This window comes from Acanthaster planci, linkage group LG02 (assembly GCF_054643075.1).
Source record: "Acanthaster planci isolate LZ-2023a linkage group LG02, COTS_SCS, whole genome shotgun sequence".
Lineage (NCBI taxonomy): Eukaryota > Metazoa > Echinodermata > Asteroidea > Valvatida > Acanthasteridae > Acanthaster > Acanthaster planci.
In genome coordinates, this window is record NC_141778.1 from 32065439 (window position 1) to 32087087 (window position 21649).

The following is a 21649-nucleotide window of genomic DNA, read 5'->3' on the forward strand; positions in this document are numbered from 1 at the left end:
AGGCACATGAACTCGGTAAATTTTAAAGAAGCATGAAATGTTATGGCAGATACATAAAAGAGTGACGGAAACTATTTAGAAAGTGTGAAACACGAAAACGCCAAAATCGAAATCACTCGATAATATTGATTTGGGATGTCAACGCACTCGATTAGGAACAAAGACGGGGAAAATGGGTTTCTGGGCTGATGTCCGTTTTCAAACGATTTTGTACCATCCTAGATTTCAAAAAAGTGTGATTTTCTCTTAAGGAATGTGTAGGGGGGACCCCTGGGCATACTTAATTAGCGCCCCGAATGATTAGGCCCACAGGCTGTCTCAGCCCAATTGATTTCAGGAGTGGAAGTAAAAGGTTAGAAATAAAAACGGGAACATCGCAAAACTTTCTGGGAAGATCGCTGAATCATTCGGGGCGCTAATTAAGTGTGCCCAGGGGTCCCCCCTACACATTCCTCAAGAGAAAATCACACTTTTTTGAAATCTAGGATGGTACAAAATCGTTTGAAAACGGACATCCGCCCAGAAACCGATTTTCCCCGTCTTTATTCCTAATCCGGCGGGTGCGATGACTCCTGAAATCAATATTATAGAGCGATTTCGATTTTTGCTTTTTTGCATTTCACACTTTATAAATAAGTTTGGCCACTCTTTTATATTTCTGCCATTAAATTCCATGCTTATTTAGAAATCACCGAGTTCATGTGCCTCCAACTTCCTTAATAGAAGAGAAATTGACAGTATACAAATTGCGAACCCGTTCGCGAAGGCATTATTTTGGGGCCATCGTTGTCTGTACTAGCGCCCTCATCCATTTTGCATGAAGGCTTTGTGTTTTTTCGTACACATTCCGTATGTGTTTCCTGTTGGTGGAAAAAAGTCTCAGTTGTTCAAGTTGTTTCATAGCTAAGATATATTACAGCGAACGATTTATTTAAACATTGCTTTTTTCCTGTAATTTGATTGTGGACGTTTATGGGCTCTTTCTGCTATGCCGTGATCGGCCTCCGTAGAATATCTAGCCGGTTACGTGAACGGTTGCTTGCAGCCGTAAAAATAGCGTCCAGCCGAAAATCTGGCCAGCCGAAAATCCGGCCCGAATTTCGTGCCAATTTCAGCCTGGTATACCCGGCAACTCATTTTCGTTTGGAACCACTTAATTTCTTCATTATTCGTTTAAATTATGTACAAGATAACGGCAGACGTCTGGATTTAAGACCAAGCGAAAATCAACGATAAAGTTAAATAGCGCCCTCTGCTGATCAAGGACTAAAACAGGGAAATAGAGTGCTCTGTTTTGATTGGTCAGTTTCTAATCGCCATCAGGTCAATGTCCAAATTAAACACCCATGCATTGTGCGGGAACTTGACAAACGTGGGTGAAGAATCTGCGCAACATCCCTTCAAAATGTTGTTTCCGAAGGCCAAGACAAAGTGATTCAATGAGATTGATTGTAAGTGTACGTTTGGCATTTGTTTGAAACTTTCACACAACCGCACACGTACACAGACAGCTGATACGCGGCAACTCATTTTTGTTTGGAATCACCTAATTTCTTCACTATTCCTTTAAATTATGCACGAGATAACGGCAGACGTCTGGATTTAAGACCAAGCAAAAATCAACGATAAAGTTAAGTAGCGCCCTCTGCTGATCAAGGACTACCACAAGGAAATAGAGTGCTCTATTTTGATTGGTCAGTTTCTAATCGTCATCAGGTCAATGTCCAAATTTAAACCCCCATACATTGTGCGGGAACTTGACAAACGTGGGTGAAGAATCTGCGCAACATCCCTTCAAAATGTTGTTTCCGAAGGCCAAGACAAAGTGATTCAATGAGATTGATTGTAAGTGTACGTTTGGCATTTGTTTGAAACTTTCACACAACCGCACACGTACACAGCTGATACGCGGCAACTCATTTTTGTTTGGAACCACCTAATTTCTTCACTATTCCTTTAAATTATGCACGAGGTAACGGCAGACGTCTGGATTTAAGACCAAGCGAAAATCAACGATAAAGTTAAATAGCGCCCTCTGCTGATCAAGGACTAAAACAGGGAAATAGAGTGCTCTGTTTTGATTGGTCAGTTTCTAATCGTCATCAGGTCAATGTCCAAATTTAAACACCCATGCATTGTGCGGGAACTTGACAAACGTGGGTGAATAATCTGCACAAAATCCCTTCAAAATGTCGTTTCCGAAGGCCAAGACAAAGCGATTCAATGAGATTGATTGTAAGTGTACGTTTGGCATTTGTTTGATGTGAATTGTATTATTATCTGGGATAGAATTGTTGAGGAATGAGTTGAGTTATCCAAAATGCTTACCATGCCTACATACACTGCAGTCGTGCATGGTCGGCCAAGAACAATGTCAACTGTGTGTATGCTCCGTTGCAGAACTTTTTAGGCCACAGTAATCTGTTGTGTTTGTGTGATTATGGTAATGTGCTTTCACAGGTTTGTTGTGTTTATCAGGTTTATTTATTTTCGTGCTTTTTGTCTGGACCTAGCCCCACTAGTGTGGCACGGATCGCTCCTGATTTATCCTTAGCCACACATCCGTCTACGCAATTTCGTGTCGGCGTATTGAACATTGCGGCGCACCCACTTATCATTGTGGGCGCAATTTCTTTTGCACATGAACATGATTCTTGACCTTTCCGCTTTCTAAAAAACATTTATTGAATGATTTCACTCACGTTATTCAGGTATTTTCCAGACTTTTTGCCTTTATCCATTCAATGTAACGGGCTCGCTCTCTCAGTCGCCATCTTTAAAATAAGGTCGTTGAGCATTACGTCACTTGACCCCTCATCGTCTCGACGGCTTTTCCATGTCACGATAACTAAACTACTGCCAAAGTTTTGGAAGAGCCCATTGGTACATGTAGCATGGAGAAAGTGTTTTATTTCTCCATGCATGTAGTATCTTATCGCTCAGTCCGTGTATTATGTCTTGACATGGAATAGCCATCGAGACGATGAGGGATCAAGTGATGTAATTGCGTAGACGAATGTGTGGCTAAGGATAAATCGGGAGTGATCCGTGCCACACTTGTGGGGCTAGTCTGGACCGTACTTATTGAGGCATCTCATTCAATGGACTGGAAATGTTGAACATGCATGGGGTCCGGACAACTTGACCGTTTGCCAACTTGACTTTGGACAACTCGACCATCCGTGCGTAAAAGGGAGAGACAAATCGATTGTTGAGAAAAGTCGTCTGTTGGGACAAGTCTAGCCCCACTAGCATGACTAGTGTAGCACAGACGCTCACTCCCGCTCCATCCTTAGCCACACATCGGTATACGCTATTTCGTGTCGGCGTACTGAAATTTTCGGGCACCCACTTATCATCGTGGGTACAATTTCTTTTGCACACAGAGATGATCCATAGCCTCTCCGATTTCTAAGTGCCATTTATTGAATGATTTCACTCCCCTTGTTCTGGTAGTTTCCAGTCTTTTTGCCTTTATCCATTCAATCTAACGGGCTCGCTCTCACAGTCGCCATCTTTAAAATAAGGTCGTTGAACATTACGTCACTTGACCCCTCATCGTCTAGACGGCTGTTCCATGTCAAGACATCTAAACTGCTGCCAAAGTTTTGGAAGAGCCCATTGGCACATGTAGTATCTTATTGCTCAGTCTGTATATTAGATATGTCTTGACATGGAACAGCCGTCGAGATGATGCCAGCAATTGTACCAGACAAAACATCCATTTGCACTTGCTTAAGCATAGGTTAGCTATTATTATAGGGTCTTAAGGGAAAGAGGATAGCTATTAAGGGGAAGATTTACTTAAGCAAGCGCAAATGGTTATTTTATCTGGTATGATTGCTGGCCAGCTTTCAAAATGCTGTAGTGTGCAGAACCATCAAAAAGGTGGAGTGTAGTAAGGCCTACGAAGTAGTGCCTTTCTGTTCAGGAAGTAGGCCTTCATGTAGGCCTAGGTTACAGGAAATAGGCCAATTATTTTTTTTTCACTTAATATAGTTTTCTTAAAATGGGGGCAAAATGTTTCCCAAAAGTACATGACCATGACTAGGCCTACATATTTTCCTTAGATTTGGACCCTTCAGTAAGGGGCCACATGTTTCCACTTTGCCCCTAGCCACATCGCCCTGTCCCAACATGGGGTGAGAATGAGGAGATGTGTTGTTTGGGGCGAAGTGGAACGGGGAAGTAACTGACACCCCAAGGGATGTGCGTCTGTGTATCAATGCACTACCAAAACTGCACCACCCTAACTTCCAATTTTGCTCACAGAAATGGATGCGCTTTGTGCAGTTGAAGCACATACATTTAGCTGTAGGGCATCCTGTGAGACTCGCTTGCCGTGTTTGGTCAGCCACACAGCATAATTCCACAACCATGACTCATCAGATTAAACGGCAGTTTGTGTGATCTACAGTCTTTTTGACAAGGACATGTATGCATTCATTTTAATGCAAGGGAAATATAAGAACCCAATGAAAAACCAACATACATGTACATGTGTGTACACATGTATGCGTACATATGTGTACACTTGTGGAGGGGTATTTTTTCTTTTGTTCCTGTGTACTCAAAGATTAGTTTGTAAAGTACAGTTTTTTAATCACTCCATTTAAACCAGAATCATTCTCCTGGATTGAATTTAGCCAAATATCCCTCATACGAAATACATATACACATGCACTTCCATTTGTGATGGATAAGCACACCATGGAAATTCTTACATTCTGAGTAAATTCCACATACATGTACATGTATCTATTTTGTGAGAGGCTGTGGGGGGGGCTTATTTTGGTACTTCGCAAGCAACCAAAACATGCAACAAAAGTGCATGTACAGGTGTGGATGGGGGAATGACCTGATTGACATGTCTGCGGTGACTCGTATGTGAACATGTTTTAGCAGTACCACTGTGGGTTCAGTGTACTTAGACACATGACATTGTAGTACAGAAGAACTGCAAATGGACCTTTGATCTAGTCAATAATTAAATAATTTCAGTGCATTTTGCAGTGAAGTGGCCACGTCATTGAGTAAATACCAAGAGAAGAACTTGCATTTTGGCTGTTCAGATGTACTTATTTTTCATGTCTACAGGTTTCAGATTTTATTACGCTTGTGAGAAATTCACATTTCTGAAAATCATGATTTTGTGGATTTCTAAAAGAAAGATTCCCCCATTTTATTGAACTACATGTATGGTATAAAATTCAATTCAATGTCTTTCAGTTGTATATATTCTGTTACTTTTATTTCTTTGAATTGTTATTTTATTTTCTTTTTACTCTTTTGTAGCTTGCGCCCCTCCTGTCGGCTCTTACAATGTTAAAAATCTTGACAAATCTGCTGGACCTTCCAGCTTTGACAAATCCAGTCGCTTCAAAGAACCCAAAGGTAATTAAACAAATAAAAAATAAAAGAACTATTTTGCAGAGTTTTGGCATCACTGCTATGGTAAAAAATGTTATGCTGAAAAACTTGTTTGGATTTTAATCAGTTTTGAATTGAATAAAGCAGCGATAGAGATTTAAAGTGGCTCTTGTTCACACATTATAATCAATCTGAAGTTTGCAAAAAGTTTCACAAGCCATAATTGGAAAAATGGAATGATACGAACAGCTCGTCATTTATCCCCAAATTCAACATTTTATTCCAAATCCTCATCTCCTAGTGATGAGCAGCAATTTCAGTTCAAAAGGTGAAGGCATACTGTTTCACTGTATGTATAATAATTCGCATCACTGATCGGGAAGTAAATCCGACCTAACTTGTAGGCTTGAGGCTTTCTGACTGTTCATGTATTGCTACATAGTAGACTTTGATTTCAGATTAAATACCATGGTAGAATTGACCCCTCTGCATCGCTACACACGATGAACTCTATCTGTTTGAGTCTGCAATCTTGTCTAATCTCCTCAGCTCCTCCGCCCGGATCTTTAGTGCAAGCTCGCTCCACCAGCTCCAACTCATTGCCAGAGTCCGGCAGGACCACCCCATCAAAAACCTTGAATTCCACTGTGGATGTGAGTTTTTGTTGTGTTGTGATATGTAGTTTAACTACCTGGTATGATACCCAAGGGCACAAATATCCATGGCTTGCTTGTGGAAATTTAAACTCAGATACAGTCGAACCTCGTTAATAAGAGCACTGTTAATACAAGATTCTGCTTAAAGACAAGGAAATTTTTAGGTCCCAATCCTTGTGTTTCATTGTTGTCATTCCAGATAATACAGGTTCCTGTTATAACAAGGTAATTTGCCAAGTCCGAAGGACCTCTTATTAACGAGGTTCAACTGCATATATATTTTCATTGTTCATGTCATTTCAGGCCTCCTTCAACAAGTCCATTGTTAACTTCACACCATGCAAGCACGACAAGGAAATACAAGAACTGAAGCAAGAGGTAGGTAGTTGGGGGAAAAACATTCACTGAGGCAAACCATTGAGTAGTCTGGTAACCAGACTTAAAGGGCACAGAGGCACGGTGAAGACAAAACCTAGCCACCGTGCCAAGTTTTGAGTTTACCCAGCTTTGCCTCACTTGCAACCCAAGGCCCACTGAAGTGTTAACCGTGTTGGGGTTTATCTGAACAGCTTCGGCAGCAGAAGCAGGAGTGGAGTGACGTGAGCCGGGAGCTGAGCCAGACGCAGGAGAAGCTGACCAAGGCCGAGAGCAAGCTGCAGGCCACGGTCAGGGAGAAGACTGCCCTCGCTGGCCAGCTAGCGGCCAGAGACCGGGAGGTTGCTGACCTCCAGAAGGCTCGGGATGTCCTGCAAACCAAGGTACTCACAAGGAATTGAGATGAAAATTCAAACACAGGTGCAAAAGTCTGTTTTAAATACTGAAAGTGATAATATCAATTTTGTGTGTCTTGTAAAGTGCATGATGTAATTTTCAAGTGGAGTCCCTCGTTTTTCTCATGCTAGTTTATCTTTCCTGAAAGTAGTTATTTATTTTTAAATACATGTATGTATCCTGATTGCTATCTTTGTAGCACGAAAGGACACTTCTGGCAATTTACCTTGCTTCAGGACTACCTAAATCTCCTCACTGAATATGGAGTCATGTTTTAACTTCAACATCAAGGCTTCAAAATGGGCACTTCTGTGAAAATGATTTGGTTTGTAGTCTGAACGTTTCAGCTAACTTACATTTTTTTTCACACATTGCATGCTTATTGAACAGGTTAGTGCTTTGGAGGGGAACAACACAAAGAATGAAAAACTAGTGGAGGAGTTATCTTCGGTCACCTCCAAACTCAACTCTAAACAACAGGTAAGGAAGAATCACACTTTGCATAGCTGCAGTATTAGATGTCGGCAAACTGTCATTTACACTTTGGGCAGTTAATCAAATGCTTGACTCTCCTCAAAAGGCGGTTTATTTTGCTCTCTGTTTCTACTAGGAGTTTGAAACTTTCAAGTCCACCATGGAACTGAAAGTTCAGACGTTGCAGGCCGATCTGGAGGAATCTCAATCCAAGATGGCCGCTCTCCAACAGACAAAAGACGCACTAGGTATTTGCTGACTGCGAAATTTCTAACCATATGCAGATTGTGCAAATGAGCCCATTAATGCTTTCTAACATTAATCATTGCATAGAATTGCATACAGGCTGACTAGATAATATCTTTGGTGACATAGTGAAACTGGGCAAGCAAAGGGTTGATGATAAAAGTCTTGTACAGATGTTTTTTCAGAATCATGAAGCAGTGATTTCAATTCATTTGTTAAAGAATTATCTTTAATGATTATCCTAAGATGTGAATCAGCCAAACAGTGCCAGCAAGCATGGTGATACTGTGGTTGAGATGCTTTCCCTAGCAGTACAGGAGTCATGGGTTCGAATCCTGTACAAAAGAATTAGTGATTTTTCCCCCACCCTCGCAGAGTTGAACAAAAAGGAGCTTCAAGGCCACCGTGAAGACTTGGAGAGCGAGATCAGCAAGCTGCACTGTGAGTGTATTTGATCCTACATTTAGCATAGTTTGTCCATCACATAAAACTGCAAAACCTTAGTGGAATTGCTGCTGGAATTCAAAGATGACCCATTTCTTTAACTGTTCCAAGCATTTGATGTATATGTACTATGCCACTGAAATTTAAACCAGCCTTAACCCCTTCGCGCCGGGACGTGGGTAGAAACACTGTAAAAATTGAGATCCTCAGCCTTTTCAGCTATTATTCTCGGCCCACGCTCGAGTGAACACGGTGAAAGAAGGCAGACCCTGGCTCTTGCATATATGGAGATTGGCCTTTGTGTGTAGCCCAGAAATGAAAAGACCAAATTTGCATCATAATCACCAGCTTCACAATAGTCCCCACTTTGAAAAGAGGCAACAGGAATGTGGAAGCTTGTGTAGAGCCGCATGCCACCAAACAATGAGCCTTTTCACTGTGTAATTCAAAGTGTGCAGAGCATGCAGGGCCACAAACCGAGACTTTGCGGTTTGGCAGGTGACCTTCATGGCCAAGCGAGGCTGGAATTCTTGGAGTCAGCTTTCGGAAAGAAATTCCCGTCGTCAAGGGGTTAAAGTCTGGAGATTTTTCCTTTTACATGAGAGGTACTGCAGAAGTTAAATATTGTCTGCAATGGATGTCAAAGTCTGTCTGAATTTTCCTTCATAACTATGATTGATGTAAAAACATGTTTTCCAGCCTTGACAGATCAGTTGAGACTAGACAACGTGGACATGCACAGTCAACTGGAAAAAGAACAAGAGAGAAATGAGGTGAGTGTAGTTGTTGTTGCTGTGTTGTTTAGTTCTGTTTTATTTCTCTGTATTTAATACTTGGGAAAATGCCGCTCTCAGTGTTTATAATGAGAAAGTTTCAGTGCGTTAAAATGAGAGATATTATCTTATGGGAATTGATATCTTATGCCCGTTGCTTTCATGTCTGTTTACAATTATTTTGTCGACAGTTTCTACACAAGGAAATAGAGAGGACTTTGGATAACAGCAAAAGACGAGCTCAGGAGAGGGAAGATGAGTTACAGGAACATCTCAAGGTAAGCTAGCAACATCTTCACCTAAGTTCACTCCATAGCCTTTGTGACCAGTGGTCTAGTAACTGGCCTGCTTACACGTTCAGTGATATCTATTTGGCGTGATAAATTTTACAAATCCTGGGGACTGCTAGGGTTGTTATTGGCAGATATTTCTCTCGGGAAAAAAACAATCTCTTTTTTCTTCAATTTGCAGCAATCTTTAAAGAAGCAGGAGGAGTTACAAGCAGCCTTGGAGTCGGCTGAGGAGCGTCTCGCTGCCCTACAGGTGGCTTATGAAGCTGAGACGAGACAGAGGTGAGGAGGAAGATGGCCTCCTTCCACTTGTGTCTTAAAACTGTTTAGCTAAGATGGTTTTGCTAAGTTAGATCATAGCGATTATGTCCTGTGTAAGAACCAGACTTGGAACTCTTTGGTACATTATATATGTTTATATGGCCAACTGAAATAAGCAGAAGGTAAGTTGAGAGCAAATTAACTTTGGCCTTGTGATTAAAATTGGTCAAATTGTTCTCATACTTGTCTCTCCAAGGACCAAGGCTAGAGTTGCTTCAACCTCCATTATATTTGCCCATTGATTTATGTATGTATGTGTAAAATGTCTGGATTTGTTTTGGATCCAGGGAGTGTCCATTTACCTTGTCATAATAATCAATGCTGACCACTGAGAAACTCTTTCAGTCCATACCCAAAGAAACAGTAGAATGTTCAAATGTTCAGGTGTTCGCCTTCCCCACGTCCTGCGCTGTCCTTTCCGAGTTACGATTTTTGCAGTCAAGGTGAGTAAAGAGAGCCCCTCAAATCTTCCAAGTTGTACTAACGAGTTGTTTGGTCCCAGTCAAAAGAGTCCTGTTCCACTAAGTGACTAACAGCCTGTGTGGTTATTTTGGATAGGCCAGGAATGTACATGCGCCCTTTCATTGTAACATTGTCAACTTCTGTTCACGTCCTGCGGAACACTGAAGTTGTCCAGTCTTTCTATGTAATTGCAATTAATGCTCTTCTGCCTGTTTCTTTTATCTGAATTTTGAAAAGTTGAAGTACAAATTGTGTCAGTGTGTCAGTACAGTGCTCAACATAACACTTGATGCTTTTGTCTGACTTGCCCCAAATTGTCATGAATGTACTCAGCACACCATACTTTCTTGTTAGTCCATTCATGATGCCAACAGTCTTTGTAGCTATGAAAATAATGATCGAGTTATGTTGATGTGGGCTCAACCAATCACTGGCGGGGGTTGTTACAGTAATGAGGATCCACCGTTGTGGAGGTGCAAAGCAGAACATATAGCCTAACAAATGTATGTGGATAGCCCAAAAATCTGCTGGGAACCAGTCGCATGAAGAATGTAAACACGCATTTCTTGTCTTGCCAAGCATGTATTTTGTGATTACCAACTCCATGGACTAAACCTGTGGCTTTGCCTCTAACCCTTTATGTAAAAATATTACAAAGGGTATGCATGGTATCAACCCTCAACTCCACACTGTAATAACAAACTTTCTGTCTCTATAAATACATGGTTAGGTTTCAAAACAGCCAGATTAATGTTTTGCCACATTACTGGGGAATAGGCAAGAACATTGTACACACTGGAAACCACAAGAAGTCTGCTTAGTGTAATTGTTTCTACATATCTTCACCAACCAGTAAAATCTCTCATTTTTAGAGGGACATTTGAAAATTAAAAACTGATTTGCTCTCTCGTAGATCTACATCCAGAGCCTCATCAGGTGGTCAGAGTTCCAAAGCTGCTTCTGGGTTTTCAAACCAGCCTCGGTCAAAATCATCCATTGGATTTTTTGACGAGCCAGTGTCGTCACAATCATCTGCAGATTTTTTCCACACCACTCCAAAGTCTAAGACATCCTCGCTGGATTGGAGCAAGACCCAGGACAGCCCATTTGCCCGAACAGGTGCCTTCGGAAAACCTGGCAGGAAATTTTTCAAATTTGGTCGGTCTAAGTCGGAGAGGAAAAACCACGAAGGCACTGATGGCCGATGGGACCATGAGTGATTTTTCTGTTTGTTGAGAACGTGGAGATGCAGCTGTTGTGTGCCTGTCTGACAGCTGTGTGGTTTTGCATCATACAGAGCACCATTTTGAAACTCTGAATGGCCGTTTATGCGGTCTTCTGATGGACGAAGCATCTTTTCAGTTTTGCACATGAAAACTTGTGTCTCATATCGGTTATCATGAAACAGAGTGAACTTTGATTAAATCTTCTTTATGTACAAGACATGAAAATTGCCAAGGTGCTTTAATTTATATTTGGTCGTGCCATCCAAACTTTCTGTGCAACTTAATTTTACTTAACGATGTACAGGTACAAACATGTGTAAACTGTATGCAAAATACCTGATACATTGTACCTGATAGTGTAGTAATAATGATAAGTGAGTGTGATAGTGCTGAAATATTGCCTGGTTGTTCTGTAGTATAAACGCTTGAAAAATGTCTGGCCAGTTTTAGAAGTGTGCCTACAAGGGTTAACACAGTTGCTCTTTATTTGGTGCGTATCGTGCTTGATGAATATTGCTAAATTCTTTCCACCACAGTGAGTGCAAAACTTCTTGAAATGAGTCATCGACTCTTAAACAAAAATTTTTTTCATTACAAGTTAAATGTACTGTCTCAAAAGATTGTAACAGGAAAATATTACCAATAATTTGGACATTCCGGAAGTGCAAGTTTTTTGGGGGGTAATTAATTTCCAACCAGGTTGTTAATATGTGTATTTTCTGGTATTGTGCATATTGTTGAGTTGTAATTCATAGGCATGCAACTCTTCCTTGGATCAGCTAATTTCCTCGTTTTTCGCTTGGCACTCATGCCACTGAAAATTGAAAAATGCTGTACCAAGTCTTGAAAAGACTGGAATTTCCTCGTTTTGTCAAAGTCCAAATTGCATGCTTGGGTTCAGAGGCAGCTTTGATTCAGAAACAATTGTTATAAGTTTTTGTAAAAGTTTCAAACAGTACTAGCTAATTTTTAAAGAAAATAAATGGAATTTGAGCATGTCAGGTGTTTTTTACAAAGGAACTTCATGTTTGTTTATTGTAGCCATGTATATTGCCAGTAAAACTGCGTTCATGTTATTGCAGAGTTTTGTCTTTTCCTCCCCTTTTTAAGGGGGGGGGCACTTTGTGAAACTTCTAAGTTTGTGAAGTATATTTTTAAATATGAAGAGGCATTTATTTGTTTCTTGTTTGATCTTTTGAAATGTTCAGTTGGATCTTTTGAACTGCTATGACATCTAGTAAATTGTTTGTTACTTGTAATTTACAACCTTGAAGGTGGAATGTAGGATTTTTATCAAGTTTGATGCAATCAAAAGGAAATCATGTTCCATAAAAAGGTGCTTGAAATATTTTTGAAACAGAATAAACTTGGACTTGTCTTGCTTCTTTAGGTAAGTGTGTGTCTAGGCCATTCGAGATGACCAAAAGTCTGTCAGGTTGGTCGGTATTTTTGACATCAAACTGTGCTCTATCAACAGACCCATCAAGCTGCTGGGTGCGTAGGCACTTAGCACATGCTTTTCTCCAATGCCCTTCTACATGTCCAAGCTGCGCGTATCATGTGTGCGCACATGTCAGACTTAACTCACAGCTGTGATTGGTCAGAACACAATTGGTACGGCTTAATGGATCAGTCTATTGTACTTTGTTTGGATAGGGTATGAATTTCCTCCAAATGTATGTGTACATTAAAGCTTGTGTGGAACCTCCAACTGTACATTAAGTTTCAAAATAGCATGCAAAATTCCAGAGCATGTGATGCTGTGTATACACACGGATATTATGCAGAGACTTTCAATCGAAGCTAGAACAAGAAGGAGGGTTTTCACCACCAAGTTGTCTCGTAATGGTATCCCTGGCCTCAAAAGTGGACAAATTTATTTCAAAACTGGACAGTGAAGTATCATACTTGTTATTTTTCCCTGCCCCTGTCAGAGCTGATTTGGAGCCCCAGTTGTCCACAGCATGGAATACCATCGGCAGACTGCAGAACCGGAAAAGGGAGCTACAGGGAGAGCTCAACCAGGTCAGGTCAGAGGTCAAAGTTCAACAGGATATTGCCCGGGAGGAGCGACAGAAGAGGGTAGATGCCGAAGCTAAGGCAGAGGGACTAAATGAGGAGCTGAAGAGGTGGGTTGGCAGTGAGCTCTGTGGCAATGTATGTCTGGTGCTGGAGGTTTTTCCAAAGTTCTCTCAAGTATCAGGTTAATACTTGCACGGGTGATTTGATTTTGCATCTTTTCACTGCCTCCAACCACAGGGAATTTGGACAGAGTGTTGCGGAGGTAAACCAGCTCCAGGCAGAGCTGTCTGCTGCTCAGAAGCAAGTGGCTGACATTGAGACAAAGCTCAGACGACTAGAGGAGGAACACCTGGAGAAGTTGGCTGAGGATAAGGAGTCTGCCCAGGCTGCCAGGGAGGAGATCGACCAACTTCAAGAATACCTTGCCACTGCTAGGCAACAAACGACAGAGATTGAGAACAGATTCCAAGAGCTACAGGAAAACCACACGAGGAAGATTGCTGCCCTGGAGGAATCCAATCAGGCCTTGGAACAAGAGCTGTCCAAAGTTAAACTGGAGATTTCAGATGCTAAGCAACAACTCCAACAACAAGAGGTGGTACATATCAAGGAAATGACTGTGGCAGAAGAATCCCATCAAAAGGTCCAGGTGGAAGTCAGTAGACTCCAGAAGGACCTGGCTGTTGCTAAGCAACAGACAGCAGATGTGGAAAGGCTTCTCCAGCAAGGAGATGAGGAGCACTCAAAGACACTGGCAGCTTTGGAGGAGTCTACTCAGGCCATCAAGCAGGAGTTCAGCCGACGACTGGTGGACACCCAGACCCGGCTATCCATGAAGAGTGCTGAGGCAGAGAAACTGCGTGGGGAGCTTGAGGACATAAATAAACAGCTGGAGGAGGAGACTAAAACGAGAAAGGCCAAGGAATTGAAAATCACTTCTTTGGAGAAGTAAGCTGATGTGCCTCTCCCCCATTAATTGACCTTTGGTGACACTAAGTTAATTTTCAAGTACTCTGAACATATTTGGTTTGTGTTCACTTTGGTTTGTCCAGAATGTTTGCAGAAATGAGGTTAAGTTTGTGGTTGATGCCTTCTTTTAGAAACTACCAATTTATTGAAACTTGAAGGTATTATTCAAAAGTGACTCATGTACAAATTATGTCTAATGAAATAGTCATGAACTTGACATTTTAATGTGAATTCTTGAAAGAATGTCTATAAACCTTAAGTTATGTCTGATTATTTCAACTAAAAATTTGGCAAGTGCAGTTATACTTTCATAGTGGAGTAATTTCAAACCACCTTTTTGTAACTTGTAACAAATAAATCTTTGATGTGTTCCTTCCAGCACCCATAGAGAAATGGAATCTTCCCTGAAAACAATTGTTGCCAACCTGGAAGAGAAGAATGCCAAGCTGGATGCCAAAGCCTCTGACATGATGGAAACCATCACTAACCTGAGGCAATCGGAGGAGGATCTGCTAAAGGCTAACCGCAGTGTCAAGCAGGAGACTAGTGAGCTCAGAGCTAGTCTGGGCATCAAGGAGAGAGAGGCTGATATGCTGGAGAAATCTGCTGCTGAGAGACGGTTGCAGCTGGAGGAAACAACTAATCAGTTGAATGCTAGACTCCACAAATTCGAAAACGAAATAAGGTGCATAGACTTCTTGCAATCAGGCTTTGATACATCTACTTGAGTTGGAATTTCTTTGACCTTTTAGAGATATTGAGACTGAGATTTTGTCCATTGTTTTCTGCAGTGATCTCACAAACTCTGAGGCAGTGCTGAAATCAGACAAGAAACATCTGGAAGAAAAGAACTTGAAACTGAAAGATGAGATCTCTGAGCTACAAAATGCTAGAAGCAGCCTGGAGCAGGAGTCTAGTGAGCTCCAAAACAAGCTGGGCAAGTTGGAGGAGCAAGCCGAGATGTATGAGAAGTCTTCTTGGGAGATGAAGTTACTGCTGGAGCAGACAACTAACCAGATGAAGACCAGAATTTGTGAGCTACAGGAGGAGATCAGGTCAGTAGGCACAAGTGTTGCTGTCTTCAAATACTCTTAAAAATCATCTTTGGGTGAAACAGATACCAGTGTACTAACTTGCTTCAGAGAGAAATAGCTATTAGCATTGGTATTTCAGTGGAAGTTCTTTATCACACAGTTTTTATTTCAAATTTCAGCTCGTTTGAGGAATCTGAGGCTTTACTAAAAGCGGAGAACACCCAGCTGAAACAGGAAGCCCTCGCCCTGGGGGAGAACATGAAGCAAGTCATTGGGGACCTGGGGAGGTCCAAGAGTGGACTGGAGAAGGAGGCTAATCTGCTCAGGGAGGAACTGCAAGAGAGGGCAAGAGAGGTGCAGTCTCATGAGACAACAAAGATGCGGCTGCAGGAAAAAAATAGTCAGATGAAGGCCAAATTATGTCAACTGCAGGATCAAATAAAGTAGGCCTTCATATCTTTTTTCAGATGAAATAAGGTTTCACACAATGATTTGGAGGGATTTGGTTAGTTAATTAAAAAAAGTCAATGGTTTACCATGCTGTCAGTGTGACACTTCTCAGACAGCACTCCAATTTACTCTGCCATAAAAATTACATTGTTTCTTTACCTTGTCCCTCATTGAAGTTTCTGCACTTTCGCATGTTATTGATTTTAACTATGATTGCAGGATATGAAACACAAGTCTAATACCAAGTTATTTTTCTTCTCTAAACTAAATGCATTAATTTAATTTTCACACATATGCCTTTGCTTGCAGTGTCTATGCAAAATCGGAACAAGTGCTGAAGGCTGAAAAAGACAGTCTGAGAGAGGTATCTGTCAACCTCAAAGAGCAGACGTGTAGGGCAGAAGAAAAAGTTGCCAAGATGCAACAAATCATCCACAGCTTACAAGAAGCAGAGAAAGGCCTGTTGAGTGATCGTTACAGCCTTGAGCAGGAGACTAACAAGCTGCGGGACAAGCTTGAGGAAATGGAAGGGGAGGTCATGATGTACGAGAAGCACGTCGTAGAGACCAAGCAACAGCTAGAGGAGAAGACTAGTGCACTGGAGGACAATGCCAAGAGCTTGAAGCAGCAGCTGCGTAAGATGGAGAGGATTGTCGAGGGCTGCAAAGTAACTGAAACAAGGCTGAAATCAGAGCTGGAGGAGAAGACTAGGGAGTTAGATTCAAAGATTGAAGAGGCTGAAGAAAGCACAAGGTTTGGCTTACAAAAACCGTCTTAATTTAAAGTTTTATACATTAAACTGTGTGTTACATGTAAGAGAGTAGTGTGCTTGGTTAGTTTGGCAATGAAGAAATTCCATCCAATGAAATTACAAGGTTCTTTTTTTCACTTGTTATACAAGTAATAGACCGATTGTACCCACTAAAATACATGACCTATAGTGGGTATTAAGTATCAACAAACGCAAGTACCATACTCGGACTACTGATGTGCTGGCTGTATTTGTAAACAACACTCAAAACACATGTTGCTATGGGGTTGATACCCACTATAGGTCACATGATTTAGCGGGTGTAAACAGTCTATTCGTCACCTGACAATGGACTGCCCGCTTGTCATATGCATGTATGTAACTAACTTCCTTTGGGCATTCTGTGTATGTCCGCTTTCAACACCTAATAATTTCCTGAGTTATCTGGCTTAACTTCAGAAAAGCTTCCAGTTAGATAACTTCTTGAGGGGATTTACTGTGTTAAAAATGTACTCTTGGACATTTGTTTTTTTCCTCCAACAAGTTGCTTCAAATGCGTGTGTCTATCTGTTGATGATTTCTGATGGCTTTTTTTGTTTTTCTCATTTCAGTTGGCGGACAAAGTTTGAGGAGCTCCAGACAAAAGTGGCACCCTTCCAAGTAAGCAACAGAGCCTTGATTAGATGTTCTCGGTAGGAGAACTTGACTAACTGCTCAGATGGGAGATATTGACACAATTGGCAAGGGATTGTTGAAGAGTGAAAGCAGCCTTTCAAAATGCCAATCTCTATGTAATAATGGAAGTATTACTTGCTGGAATAAAGTTTCATTCGGCACCTCCAGGTTGGGTGAAAATTTGACTCAACATCGATGAAAATATGTATCTTGCTGTTGATTAACGAATGAGTTGTAGGGTGTCTCAACAAACGTTCATGTACGACTATCAACGGATGTTGTTGTTGCACACTAGGATCAGCTGGATCAGTTTGCTGCAGAGCGATTGCTTTTACTGGGCCAGAAGGACGCAGCACAGAGCGAGATCAGCAAGCTGAGCCAAAGTTATGCCAAGCTGCTGGGCCACCAGAATCAGAAACAGAAGATCCAGCATGTGGTGAAAATCAAGGATGAGAACCTCAAACTCAAACAGGTGCACCCCCGTTCCCCCCATACCTGTCAGGATGTCATTTATAGTAGGAGGCAGAACTTAACAAACTTGGATTCCTTTTCAGCAAAGAAGCCATGAAGAAAAATGCACAAGAATGAAGTGGCATCAAAGGAAGTTTGAAAACTGAAGAGAGACCCATGACACACTCGGGACAACATTCAAAGCCATTGTTAAATTAATTTTTATGGATTGGTTGATTTTTATTCAGGAGGTGAACAAACTCCGGGAGGAGCTTCTGAAGCAGAAGAACGCCCTCAGGAAGGCCAGAGACACATCATCAGATCGTCGCCGCTTTGATCCTGCCAAGGCATTCGCCCATCAGAGGTCAAAGGAGAATGCTGCCCCATTGGCTGATCACAACGCCACCTGCATCTGATGAACGGCCCACCAAGGCATCAACACTGTGAAATAGATAAATCTAACCCATTGTGATTCTGCCACCTTACAACAGTTGTAGAACATTGTGATAGCAATCACTGACTACCACTTCACAAAGCATTTAGCTACAAAAGAAGGCTTTGCCATTGGCTTCCCAAGTTTTGTGCACAGTAATATACTACACTAGATCTTCATGAATCCATTAATGTTTACTGTAAACTTAGCAGTGTTTAATTGTGCCTTGTGTGACACCTATACATTCCATCAATTCTCTTTAAGCAAATTGGCAGTTTCCTCCTTTTATGTAAATACTCTTGATTCAAAGTGTACAGGATATATACTTCTTGTCCATTTTTTTCTAAGGATGACTTGGAAAGGGTGGCGTGGATTTAAGTTGATTTGCACTTAGCATGTTATAAATATGCTAAGCAATAATTTCTAAATAACACCATGGTATTAGTCAGAAGTGACTTTCTAAGGTTCACATGAACGTGTACATTGTGTACTGTGATGTGTTTCACTACTTTGCACAATAAAGTCAGGTTTGGCAAAGTGGAATGATTCTGCTCATGCAAATTAACACTGAACAAACCCATGTCGTAACTGAATGATATGTTTAGATGTTTGCAGGTGAAATATGATGACAAAACCCCCTTGGAAACAGTGTACCTTTTGTAAATATCTTGTTAGAATGTAACTCCTGCTTCAGTCTTAATCAGTCTCTGAAATCAAGCATTTCTTCTGTTTAATAACATACTTCAGATATAGATTATTGGTTCTTGGCACTGTAAAATACACTTGGTTTTGATATAAAATAGAAAAAAAAATCATCATGAAATCAAGATGAGAAATTAAATTTACATTTAAACAATTTTCCCAGTGTGGTGTGTGATCAATACAGACATGCTGTTTAAGTTTCATTAATCTATTGATTTTTACTCGCACAACATATTTTTTTTAAATTACTGTGATTTAATATCTAAGTCATGTCACACACAAATACATGCTGTAAATAGAGAAAACAGAAGAATGTGGACTACAAAGGAAAAAATGTACACATTAGTACAAACATCCCACAAAGACATTTAAGAAATTTAATCATTGAATAGAGATCCGGATGGTTGCAGAATCTGTTACACTGACGACTTCAAGAGGAAGACTTGGAGTATTCCAGCTTGGTTACAGACTTTTTGTTCTTAGACATTCAGAGAATATTCACATATGGAAGACAAAAAAAAGAGATCTGAATCTAAGACTACACTGTAGTACAATGTACATGTAGTGTGCTCCTTGGAATCCTTCACAAACTTTACAACTGCAAAAAGGACAAGTTAACACCCCACACTACAAAGAAACAAACTGTCTGTGTTTGTAATTACTGCAGCTTTTGTCTTTTTGCCTCTTTGTGCTATCAGAAAGAGCAGTAACAGTGTTCAAAGTTATCTTAAGATTAAAAATGAGGGATAAAGCTACTGATCAATGTACGTGTAGATGTATCACAAAATAATGTGGGTATGGTCAGCATAAATATCACTCTTGTACATACATGTAATACACTTAAGAGTCAGCAAATTCTGGAAATGTGAAGAAATTATAAGTCGAGGAATTTAACACTACCGGTACAAGAAAATGTATGTCAAAATAACTTCAACTCTTGTGTGCATGTGCCCAAAATGTCTCACTTATCAAAAGCTGTACCGCCCCCTAGTTTTTTTGGTAGTTTCTTTAGGTAGAAAAAGGCTGGGCAATTTTGTGCAACACAGTTATTTCAGGGGAAACACCGAATGATTTATGGCCCAGCTTATGGGACCATTTACTTGAACAAACGACCAGCCAAGAAAAGACGAAACCATTTGTTTCCAAGTCCTGGGCCTTCAGTGCGATCCAAGGGTTAGATCTGTAAGATTTGTCTGCAATCTCAAATTAACCTCACATTACCATACTGAAACTGATGATGAATTGCTGTTTAATTGGTATCCCTTTGAGTGCCTTAATTTTATACGTAACATTCATGGGGGTCTGACTGGTTGAAAACGATTTTTAAGCACTCTGATCTATCTGTTAGATAAATGGTTGTTTTTCAAAGAAATATATGTAGGATATCTACCTTTTTTTCAGCATTGTCATAAACTCACATGTCAAGTTGACCTAGGTTTGATTTCATTTTGGAATGATCCAAGGATCATTGTGTTGTAACTAAAGGCTGGTTCATACTTTGTGTGAAAGCAAAAACAAATACAAATTTGCAAAAGTTAAACATATTTCAGCTCGAGCAAAATTTTGCTGCAAATTTTTTGTGACGTCAAATTCGTTTTTGCCTGAAGTATGAACTGGCCTTTAGTTGAGTGGTTTTCTCCTTATTTAAAAGCTTTTTTTCTTCAGCCAATATTCCTACTTGTGCTTTATGCTAAGGGGCCGATTTGAAAAGCCAAAACAGGAAAACTAACAATGTACTGGAAGTCGTCATCAGTTTCTTGTACAGCTGTGTTTGGTTGTTTCACAGACATAACTACAGATCTTGGCAAAACACAGGTGTGCATGTCTTATGAGATATTTCAGTTGCCAGTGCAGTTCACAGCTCAAATCATGCATTGTGGGAAAAAAACTCCAGCTATCGGCATTACAGAAACATTCCAAAGACTCTGGCATAGTCAGCATGGAAGTGTTACAAGACCTGGGGTCATTCAAATATGTGAACTGCGCTCTATGTTTGACTTTTGAACATGCAACATGCACAAAATAAGTCCATACAGTTGTTATTGCTTGAGTAATATTACATGGTGCAAATAAATAATCCAATACGGGCGTTTCACAATAGTGTGCCTCCAAGACTTTGCAACATGTTGGTCAATCACACTGCATGGAATATGTCGACCCAGTGCACGTTTGGAAAGGGTCGACAGATTTCATGCGTTGTGATTGGCTAACACGATGCAAACTCTTAGAGGTGCACTATTGTGAATCACCCGTATCAAGTGAAGATTTCATGTAGAGCAATTTAAAACGACTCCTAAAATATATCATGCAAAGACACAATCATGCAGTAGTCTGAGGTGTACATGTTTAATGAAGGAATGATCAGCTTGAAAACTAAACAGTACAAAATACATGTGACTTAACTTTCACAATTTCAAAACAATGTCTTCCAAATAAAACTCAAAAACAAGGCATAATATAATTTTGTTCCGAACAGGTTTGCATATTGAAGGGCAGTTTTCAGATATTAAAAACTTAAAAAAATATTTAGCCTCTGTAAAACCATGATTAAGGCTCATTATCTCTGAATTCAGAGTAGCATGATTTTGCTTAATTATTGCAACTTTCTTCTGTACAAAAGTATGAACACAAACTTTACATTTTGTACAGAATTAAACCTTCCGCTAAAAATGATTTAAAACATGCACTGAAATGTCACTCAGGAGTTTCCAATACTCTGCTATACCAAAATGCATTTACAAACTTAGTATGTGCAAACAAAAATAATTTATACACTCTCATCCATGCTATAATACAAACATTAAATAAGTCATGCAAATGATAAATGTTCCCCGTGCATGCTGGAAAGAATGATTTCAGGAACAGTTTTACTCACAACTGAGAACTATAATGATTTAACATACCGGTAATCAAATCTATAAATTCACTGCATCTTAGGAAAACACATCATTGAAGGTTTGAAGGTTCAATCAATTTGTGATTTGAAGTTCATCACTGCTCACAAATATTTGCAAGTGGCTCACCATAAAACGTGATATTTAGAAATTAATGTGCATGGAATGTTAGGGTGTTAGTGTGTTTGCAATGACAGATACTTTAAATACTGATGGAAATTTTTATTTGGCATGCA

The 21649-nt window shown here is 40.3% G+C and overlaps 2 protein-coding genes across 2 annotated transcripts; both read left to right on the top strand.

Annotated features, from left to right (window-relative positions):
* Positions 1-2051: 2051 nt before the first annotated feature.
* On the top strand, positions 2052-18675 carry hmmr (hyaluronan mediated motility receptor). The gene is made up of 20 exons (XM_022230600.2): positions 2052-2235; positions 5296-5394; positions 5920-6023; positions 6330-6404; positions 6596-6784; positions 7188-7277; positions 7408-7519; positions 7893-7958; positions 8661-8734; positions 8926-9012; positions 9206-9306; positions 12968-13162; positions 13293-14003; positions 14404-14709; positions 14816-15079; positions 15238-15501; positions 15818-16261; positions 16871-16919; positions 17230-17406; positions 17633-18675. The coding sequence occupies exons 1-20, from the start codon at positions 2190-2192 to the stop codon at positions 17798-17800; spliced, it is 3621 nt and encodes a 1206-aa protein (XP_022086292.2). The 5' UTR covers positions 2052-2189; the 3' UTR covers positions 17801-18675.
* LOC147800150 (uncharacterized) lies at positions 9313-12399 on the top strand. The gene is made up of 2 exons (XM_087133725.1): positions 9313-9788; positions 10721-12399. The coding sequence occupies exons 1-2, from the start codon at positions 9664-9666 to the stop codon at positions 11025-11027; spliced, it is 432 nt and encodes a 143-aa protein (XP_086989851.1). The 5' UTR covers positions 9313-9663; the 3' UTR covers positions 11028-12399.
* Positions 18676-21649: the final 2974 nt, after the last annotated feature.

Excerpts from the sequence above, each read along its gene's own strand:
- hmmr (XM_022230600.2), top strand. The coding sequence starts at position 2,190 with ATGTCGTTTCCGAAGGCCAAGACAAAGCGATTCAATGAGATTGATT. Across the intron at positions 16,262-16,870 it reads GAGGCTGAAGAAAGCACAAG|TTGGCGGACAAAGTTTGAGG; the intron begins GTTTGGCTTACA and ends TTCTCATTTCAG. Across the intron at positions 16,920-17,229 it reads CAAAAGTGGCACCCTTCCAA|GATCAGCTGGATCAGTTTGC; the intron begins GTAAGCAACAGA and ends GTTGCACACTAG.
- LOC147800150 (XM_087133725.1), top strand. The coding sequence starts at position 9,664 with ATGCTGACCACTGAGAAACTCTTTCAGTCCATACCCAAAGAAACAGTA. Across the intron at positions 9,789-10,720 it reads TTACGATTTTTGCAGTCAAG|ATCTACATCCAGAGCCTCAT; the intron begins GTGAGTAAAGAG and ends GCTCTCTCGTAG.